This window comes from Lactuca virosa, chromosome 6 (genome assembly GCF_052849685.1).
Source record: "Lactuca virosa cultivar CGN04683 chromosome 6, Lactuca_virosa_CGN04683_v6, whole genome shotgun sequence".
NCBI lineage: Eukaryota > Viridiplantae > Streptophyta > Magnoliopsida > Asterales > Asteraceae > Lactuca > Lactuca virosa.
The window spans coordinates 146,029,994-146,040,099 of NC_136431.1; the positions used below are offsets into that span (position 1 = coordinate 146,029,994).

The 10,106-nt window shown below is 35.8% G+C and overlaps 1 protein-coding gene across 1 annotated transcript; it reads left to right on the forward strand.

Moving 5' to 3' along the window:
- The first annotated feature begins 4,817 nt into the window (after window positions 1–4,817).
- On the forward strand, window positions 4,818–9,439 carry PLL1 (poltergeist like 1). Its single transcript, XM_079055152.1, has 4 exons — window positions 4,818–6,759; window positions 7,271–7,384; window positions 8,394–8,658; window positions 8,965–9,439. The coding sequence occupies exons 1-4, from the start codon at window positions 4,975–4,977 to the stop codon at window positions 9,087–9,089; spliced, it is 2,289 nt and encodes a 762-aa protein (XP_078911278.1). The 5' UTR covers window positions 4,818–4,974; the 3' UTR covers window positions 9,090–9,439.
- The last annotated feature ends 667 nt before the right edge of the window (window positions 9,440–10,106 follow it).

Below are 10,106 nucleotides of genomic sequence, written 5' to 3' on the forward strand. Positions count from 1 at the left end.
AGTACCCAAAGTTGTTTTCGGGAAACGACTTCGGGGGCGAAGTCTGATTCTAGTGGGGAGAATTGTAACATCCCGAGTCCCAGGTATATTATTTAATTATTTTATAATCATTTTGAAAAGGGGACTCGACGAGTTGGAGGCCACAACTCGTAGAGTAGAGTTTGAGATAGCCGCGAGACTTTTAGAGTCTACTCGACGAGTCGGAGGACCCCGACTCGACGAGTAGGAGCTGGGTGAGAAAACCCTAATTTTCAGGGTTTGTGTCCTATTTAAAGGACCTTAAGCCCTCATTTTCGCCTCCCTTACCATCCCAACCCTCTGTGAGAAACCCTAATCGTGTGTATTCCTTTATGAGAGAAAGACTAGCTAACTTTGAGTGTTCTAGTGCACTTTTGGAAGGGGAGCGAAGAGCATCAAGACTTGGAACGAGAAGGGGCTTTTGGATAAAGAGTTTTTCGATGCTAGCTTCTGTTTGGAGGTAAAAAGCTACCGCCTTGATCATTTCTTTTGTTAGATCTCTTTCTAGGGAGTTTTAGGGATTTCTCCCATCCAAGCTTTATGAAGCTAGAGACAAGCTTTTATGCATTAGACTCCATCTAGAGCTTATTATGGCATTTTGAGCCCTAGATGTCATGCATGGACGTAAAGCTTGCAGCTTTACATGGTATTTCCGCCTTGGGAGGCTAGATCTAGAGTTTGGGACATTATTTCTGCTTAAAATCGTTGAAATGAGAAATTATCTAGAGGGACTCGACGAGTGCATAAGCCAACTTGACGAGTCAACAAGGGTTTCCCCGGTAGTCTGAATGCGCTACAACTCGGCGAGTTGGTGAGACATCTCGACGAGTTGAGTTGATATTTTTCCCGATTTCCTGAGGACAGGGGAGCTCGACGAGTCGCATAGGTGCACTCGCCAAGTTCAGTTAACATGGGCTGTTGACTCAAGTGTTGACTTCCGTTGACTTTTAGAGTTTGGTCAATAGTGGATTTTGGAGACCATGGAGGGGTAAAATGGTCCTTTTTCCCTTTTGAGATCTAGTGGTAGAGTTAGCTTGGTGTTATTACAAATTGTTGACTAGAGATAATTATATTGTGTAGGCGGAGTCTAGACCGTTCGTGGGGTACTAGATCTACTTGCTTACTTACGAGGTGATTCTTCTCACTATACTTACCCGAGTGGTAATGTTGTGTGACCGGAGGGTCTTATATGAGTTATCGACCGGAGGGTCCTGTATTCTTACATTGAGTTATGTGATATTATACATCTTGTCTTTGTGATATATGCTATATTATTATGGGCATTACTGAGTTAGGATCGGAGGGTCCAAACCGAGTTGTGAGACCGGAGGGTCTTCACTGAGACACATGACCAGAGGGTCCACACCGAGCCGTGAGACCGGAGGGTCCTTACTGGTAGGGCTGTAAATGAACTGAAAGTTCAACGAACTATTTGTGAACCGTTCGGAGGGAAGTTCGTTTATTTAATAAACGAACGAACATGAACACAAATTCTCGTTCATTTAGTTAAACGAACGAACATGAACAATGGTCTCGTTCGTTCAATTATGTTCGTGAACGTTCGTTTATGTTCTTCGTTTACGTTTGTTCATGTTCGTTCATATAAGTTCCTTTTATCTTCATATATGTTTAATTGTGTTTGATTACATTACTATATTATATGTTCATATATGTTTGTTTATCTTCGTTTGTTTATGTTCGTTTAGCATGTTCACGAACATAAACGAACGAACATGAACAATGTAATTTGTTAAACGAACGAACATGAACAAGAAAACTCGTTCGTTTAACCGTTCGTGTTCGTTCATTTGTGCGGTTAACTTAAACGAACGAACATGAACAAGCCCCGTTCGTGTTCGTTTGGTTCGTTTACAACCCTACTCACTGGGACGCAGGACCGGAGGGTCCATGACGAGCTATAGCCATGAGAGGCTTATTATTTGTGTATGTGGTATTTTCGGGAACTCACTAAACTTCGTGCTTACAGTGTTGTGTGATATGTGTTTCAGGTACTTCTCAGGATCACGGGAAGGCGCCGATTTGATTGTACACACCAGTTGGAGTTTATGTTTGAGGATTCTGGGATATTATCAAACAACTGTTGACTTGTGTTTTAACAACTTATACATTGGTGGTTTTTGAGAAATATGAAATTGGATTTTATGTGATTTTAAAAATGAAAATTTTGGTTGAAAAATTAGAGCGTTACACAAGGTAGCAAGAATAAGATCTCAAGCAAGAAGATCTCTAGCTGCAAAAGCGGTATGTAATTATTTTTCATTATTATAGTAGTTGCAATAATAGAATGAAACTTAGATCCTTATAAATTGCATCAACATATAAGTTTTTGGTGTTATGATTATGGATTTAACATGCCCTGTAACCTCTCTCTCTCTCTCTCTATATATATATATATATATATATATATATATATAGAGAGAGAGAGAGAGAGAGAGAGAGAGAGAGCTAGGTTCAAATGTTTCTAGCAACTATTGTGTGCCTAAATGCACCAATGAGAATTCAAGAAATAATAAATAATTAAATAAATCATTTAAGGGTATTTTGGACCTTTTGTACTTTTAATTATGGAAATCATTTATTTGAAATCCTACAATTAAGGAAATAAAGTAAATATATTTGACCTACTCGTGTGTGGTAGAACACGTCTCTGACTTGCTCAACAGTTGTAGCCGCCTCCGACTTCATCCACTGCATCGCATTCGTCCACCATTCACCGGTGATGTCGCAACCAACCGATCATTGTCCACCAATACTTCCACCTCCCGCCTCCATCAGTGTCGTGAGTTCCTCCACCAACACCGGTGAAATCGATTTTCTTTTTTTTAGATTCTATCAGTTGTTGAAATCGATTTCTTTCTTCGCAAAAATTGATTTGTTGAAATCGATTTTATTGCTTCTCTTCTCATCTGTGAAATCCATTGATTATTTGAAATCTATTTTTTTAAGTAATACTTTCTAATTGATTTGGAATATGAATTTGTAGGATACAAAATTGCTGCAAGCATTTATCTGTATAAATGTGTGTTTATATTATATGAAATGTTTGACTAATGAGTAACAACTGATAGAATCGGTGATGATACAGTGTGTGCCTAAAAGGTGTTCGATGAAATGTCGATTAGAAGTATGGTGTTTCATTGTACAATCTATATATGGGTAACAACACACGTCGTCTTCCTTATTTCTCTTCCATCGTCTCCCACCTGGTAGCCAGATGTTCATCATCTCGCTGCCATAACCCTCCAGTCGGACCAACAAGTATTTTTGTTTAACTGGTAATGCATTCTAGCAAAATATTTGAAAGTTGATTATTTTTTTTTGTGGATTTAGGTTTTGAAGAGACTGAATTCGACAGAATTCGATTTCAATCTCTCCTTATTTGTCAAGATAGGAAAAGTAAAACACATTGCAAGATAGGAAAAATGAAATACATTATATTAGAATCTAGTCATGTGGTATGTATTCTGTCAAAACTCTTAGAATGTCTATTACTCTGACAGAATTCGATTTCAATCTCCTTATTTGTCAAGATAGGAAAAGTAAAAAAAATTGCAAGATAGGAAAAATGAAATACATTCTGTTAGAATATGCTATAATTCTCTATTATATAGTTTCTATAAAATAAGTAATGCTTGTATTCTGTCAGAATTTATTTGTATAAATGCATTCTGTTAGAATGTCTTTTGAGAATGTTTGTTAACAACAAGTACATTAGCTTCATTGGTAATACTAACGAATAATGCATCTTATTCTTTCATAATAGCTTTGAAGAAGGAATCCAATATTGATCATACAAGAGAAAGATTTGGAATCGAGGTCAACAACAAGTATATTTTGCGAAGAATTACATTCTTACGATAATATATCACATTTTCATCATAGTTTGAATCAAGTGCATTATTTGGACCATTGATGAAGATCATGTGTATTTGCTTAATAATTGTATATTTAAGAATGTTATTTCTTAAAAATTTTATTCATTTTTGATGATATTCTGTTATAATATGTATAACTATATTAAATTGTATAAGACTATTATTTGTAAGAATATGTATGATTTTGTATTCATGTTCGAATGTGTATGAAGAATATATGTGGAATTATTAAATCAGGTTAATTATCAAAAATATATGCATTGGAAATATATTCCGCAAGAATAAAATCGAAAATATCTTTACTAATTAATGTTTGACATTCTGACAGAATAAAATCGGATTTTTAAATTTGAATTATTTTAAAATATTCAGATTTTAAAAAATAAAGGAATTCATTATCCCTAAACATCCGAAAATTTCCTTTTTTAATATAGGTTAATTGACTAAAATGCCCTCATGCTGGAATTTGTATGATTATATGGTACATGTTGCCCTATTGTGATATCATAGACCCTCAGATCATGATTTTTGATTCTATTCCATCCGGTGGTCCAGATTTGTGCATTCTGGCACACAATAGTTAGTAAAAACAAAATAACTTAACCCTATATATATATATATATATATATATATATATATATATATATATATATATATATATATAACTTTTTTTCTTTAGATATATTTGTTAAAATAAAGGAATAGTAAAAAAAATTCACTTTTTTTTTTGGATAAATTTGTTAAAAGAGAGTAATACTAAAATTTGAAAATGCATTCGAATATCAATCTCTCTCACACTTTTCTGAAAAAAAAATAAAAAATAATAGAAAAATCAAACACATAATTTTCTTTCTCTTTCCACACAAAAGTCTTCCCCCCTTCTTTCTCTCCCATTTTCATCAGCCCGCAAAAACATTACAAAAAACACACAAAACAGAATAAAATACACCAGCACTTTCTCTCTCTAAAACCACCATTTTCTCTCTCTATACTTCCACACACTTTCTTGTGTGGGAACAAATCTGCTGCAAACCAGCAAGACTGGCGTGAATCAAAAGTGATGGGAAGTGGATTCTCGCAACATCTACCCTGCTTCAATCCGACAGCAGCGGCGAAGCGGCGGCGTGAACAGCCGGAGCTGATTTTTACGCCCACCGAGCCATTAGACGAAACCCTAGGTCACTCCTTCTGTTACGTCCGTTCTTCAGCTCGCTTCCTCTCTCCTACTCACTCCGATCGCTTCATTTCTCCCTCGCAATCTCTGCGATTTTCGCCATCCCACGAATCGTCGTCGGCCAGGTCACGGCAACCGGGCGGAGTGCCGGAGACCGGATTCAAAGCTATTTCTGGTGCCTCGGTGAGTGCTAACACATCCACTCCCCGGACTGTCCTTCAGTTGGAGAATATTTACGACGATGCCACTGACTCTGTTGGTGGTGGGATTAAGTCCAGTATAGTCAATGGCTTTGAAAGTACATCGTCGTTTAGTGCACTTCCGCTTCAGCCAGTTCCGCGAGGTGATGCTGGGACGGCATCTTCAGGTCCGATGGAGAGAGCTTTCTTTATGTCTGGTCCGATCGAGCGTGGGGCCCTATCCGGTCCCTTGGATTGTAACATCGGCTCAGATTCAGGTAACAGCAATAGGGTCCCTTTCTCTGCGCCTCTGAATGGTGGCATTTATGTTAAGAAGAAGAGAAAGAAGGGGATTCCTGGAATGCGGAAGGCGTTTCATCGGAACTTCCCTCCACCTTGGGTGGTTCCCGTACGGAACTTTGTAAGCAGTCGGAAGGAAAATGCAAATGCATCCGGGCGTGGGCGAGATGAGTTAGATATGAAAACCGAGAGTGATGTTCAGTGGGCTCTCGGGAAAGCTGGGGAAGATCGAGTACATGTGGTCGTGTCGGAAGAGCATGGCTGGCTGTTTGTTGGGATTTATGATGGATTCAATGGTCCTGATGCTCCTGAATTCTTGATGGGAAATTTGTATAAAGCTACGTATAAAGAGCTCGAGGGTTTGTTTTGGGACTCTGAGGAAGCTCAATCTTGTCAACAAATGCAACATGAGGAAGAAGCACCTAAGATTATTACAACCGAAACAGAAACAGACACAGACACAGACACTGGTGGTAACATGAAGAAGGTAACATTTCAATCAGGAAGGGAAAATGAGTCAAGAAGGAAGAGATTATGGGAATACCTTGCCCAGGAAGAACCCGAAGATGGTCTTGATCTTTCTGGCTCAGAAAGATTTGCCTTTTCTGTGGACGATGCACTTAATATAAGCAAAACCACTTCAGGAGTTAGTAAGCGGTCACTACTGCTATCAAAGTTGAAAAACGGGTTCAATAGGCATAAAGAAAGTGGTAGATTGTTTGCTTGGAGGTTCGGTCTGGATGCCAAAGAGCACAAGGAAGCAGAAAACCGAATAGAGGAGAGAAGTAATACTGGACGAAGTTGTAGGATGAAGAAAATCGGTCCAGTAGATCATGATTTGGTTTTGAAAGCAATGTCAAGGGCTTTGGAAGTAACCGAGCTTGCATATCTTGACATGACTGATAAGGTTATGGATCAATATCCAGAACTTGCTCTTATGGGTTCGTGCTTACTCGTTGCATTAATGAGAGATGAGGATGTATACGTGATGAATTTAGGAGATAGTAGGGCGATTGTTGCCCAACATGAAGAGCCTCAAGAAGTTGGTTCATCAGGGGATAGTGGGGCAGTTGTTGAGGGTATTATTGAATCAAAAGATTGTTTACATGATGCTCTTGCTCCTGCTCCTGCTCATGATATGAAGTTGATGGCTTTGCAACTATCTACTGATCACAGCACCAGCATAGAAGATGTAAGTTGACTATTCTTTCTTGACCTTTAAACTCAGCAACTCTTTGAAATCTGTAGAGATGTTATATCTGCTTCAATAAGCTATTATGTGCTACATTATGATGGTTCTCGTTCATCTTTTTCAAGTCTATCCTGATGATTTACCTGATAGCTTATGATATTAATGTACAGCTGTCAGTCTTGACATTCAGGCCTATATCAATCAGTTAAACCAATTTAGGTGTTTTGATGGAATCTTTCCTAAATCTTTGATAATTTAGAGCAATGTGGTTTGATGGTCCTTTCTGGTGTATAAAATAGGTATTGACTGTTTAATATCTTATGTTGTAGACAATCAATTAAATAAGTTAGAATTTCCTTATCGTACTAGTCATCGTACATAAGTAAAACAAAGTGACCTAATATATTCTTTTCTTACCATCATCAGCTTTTGATTCTTTTTTTAAAAGTCAAGAAAAGAATAAGCTTAGATAAATGGGCCATGATATAACAAAATCTTGTTAATATTGCAGGAAGTGACAAGAATCAAGAACGAGCATCCAGATGACAACCAATGTATTGTCAATGGTAGGGTAAAAGGCCGTCTTAAGGTTACCCGTGCATTTGGGGCTGGATTCCTTAAAAAGGTTAGTTTATTTTTTTTTGTTCAATCTTTATGTTTTTTTTTTCTTATTTACATATTTGTTGTCAGTCAAATTACATCTTGCTTATATTGCATATGTTTAGAGGGTTAATAAATAAATACTTGTAAGCTGTTAAAACTTGAGAAGTAGTAAAAATGTACCATTCGCATGTTGATTATTTTAGGAGGTTAATAAATACTTGTAGAATTTGATTATATTAATTCAATGTTTGTTGGTAGTATGTGTTATGCGAATAATAAGTACAACGGAATCAGAGAATAAATGGAATGGTTCATGCGAAAATGGGAAACGTTTTTTTTTTTTTTTGGAATGAAATCGACCATTGCTGAAGGAATCCGATTCCTTCCATTCTATTAATTTTTATTCCTTAGTTGGGGTTGTTTATTTTCATTGCATTATGGGAATGAAAAGCTGCAAGATAACCCGATTTTATTTATGCAGATTTTGATGACTCAAGGATTTACTAAAACAATTTCACGATCTTAATTCGGTTACAATTTTAATTTCTAAAAATAATTAGAAACTATATTTTTTGTTAAAATCTTATCTGGGTTTTAATGAATTTTTAATATGTTTAATATCTTAAAGAAATAATTCATCACTTTTAACTAAATTATGTAGAGTATACATTGTATTTGCATATAATGTAAGAACTCCATTTGAAGATTCACCCCATTCTTACAGATTCCATCCAACCAAAACAGATCATTACTGTTTCCCTGCTTCATCTTCCCTCGTCTAGTAATATAGAATTCTAGTATGTAGCCAATTTTAGCACTGAAAAACTGAAAATTGCTTTATGATATGGATGACATTGCTGTAACTGCATACATTCTTCAAAGAACGAAATACAGAGAAATGAAAATAGGATGCAATAATAAACACATTAAGAAAAGTAGATTGCTATTTCTTGCAATTTATGATTATACAGTATTTATTATCATCTATCTAATGAGTGACTGTTAATAATATGTAAATGGGATGGGATCAGCCAAAATGGAACGATTCATTATTGGAGATGTTCCGGAATGAGTACATCGGTACGGAACCATACGTGTCATGTGAACCATCAGTTCGGCACCATCATTTGTGTCCCCGAGATCAGTTTTTAGTTCTTTCATCAGACGGCTTGTATCAGTATTTTAGCAATCAAGAAGTCGTTTCTCATGTTCAAATTTTCATGGAAAAGTTTCCCGATGGTGACCCTGCTCAACACCTCATCGAGGAGCTTCTCTTACGTGCTGCCAAAAAAGCCGGTAATTCATTTCGCTTGCTTTCATTTATAGGTGCAGTATATAGCATCATACAATTTTTTTTTCTTTCTATTACAACATCCTGCTTTCAATTCTTTTCTTATCAAGGTATTGGTAATTTGAGTTTTTTGTACCAAATATAGCATTGCACTTTCAGTTTTATTACAGTAATGATTGATTTTTGTGTATAGATGAAGATTTTTTAAAATACAGTGTTTTACTTTGTAAGAATCCATAGTATAATAAACAAATGAATGAAAGTACGTTGCTATTTCTTTTCCCTTTTGTGTTAACACACAACTTTCACAGGGATGGATTTGCACGAGTTGTTAGACATCCCACAAGGTGACCGTAGGAAATACCATGATGATGTCACAGTCATGGTGATTTCTCTAGAAGGGCGAATATGGAAATCATCCGGAAAATATCTGTGAAACAACCATTGTAAAATGTATATCCATCTGTAATTTTGCATCTTGATGTTGATGTGAGGCCAGGCCCATGGGGCCCACAAGATCTCGTGTCACAAAGAAAGCCTCATCGCTCATAGGGTTAAATGCGTCAATAGCCCAATGGGAAGGCCAAGAAAGATGCCCCAAGAATTGGTTAGATGGAGGGAAAGATGACCTTTTTGATTTTTTTTTTTTTTTTTTTTCATTAGATGAGGGTTGGGGGTGGTAAAGAATGGACATTTCTCATTTCATGTTTAATTATTGTTATTATTAATATTATTATTTTTTGTTGTAGTATTTTTGCATAGATGGGAAATCTTGTTGCCAAATCATTTATCGTATCGTGGTAGAAAAGTACATCAACACTTTTGCTATTTTCTCATATTTTAATTGTCAAAAATCAGTACATTTATCGATCATAATGATTTGGTTAAATTTGATTTATTTTCCAAATGTAATTGATTTTGGTGAATTTCTGAGGATTTTGATTTTAGACAAGTGTAGGGGAATATGGACGTTGTTGATGGTGATGTATTTGGTTATGGGATGGTTATGATCTTCAAATGGTTGTAAATGGTATTTATTGTTAGGTATTCCGTATTCGAACAATAAAAATATAAGTAAAAATTGTGAGGCAAAATAAACAACTTACAAAATTACGGTGACTGTGTACGTCCATATCATAAGTTTATTTATTTCGTAACAATGTTCACATTTATATTGAGATTCTATATATATATATATATATATATATATATATATATATATATATATATATATATATATATATATATATATATATATATATATAGAGTGGTATGTATTTGATTTTGATCATACAGTGGTCAAGTATTGGATTTTGATGTTGTAACTTTACTTGGTCATAATAGCGGCTACAATCTATAGAAGCAAACAATACTAAGGAATGGTGTTTTAGGTAATCACTTGGTGGGGTGGCTGAAAAATAAAGTTTATCCTTTTAAATAATATTTACAAATT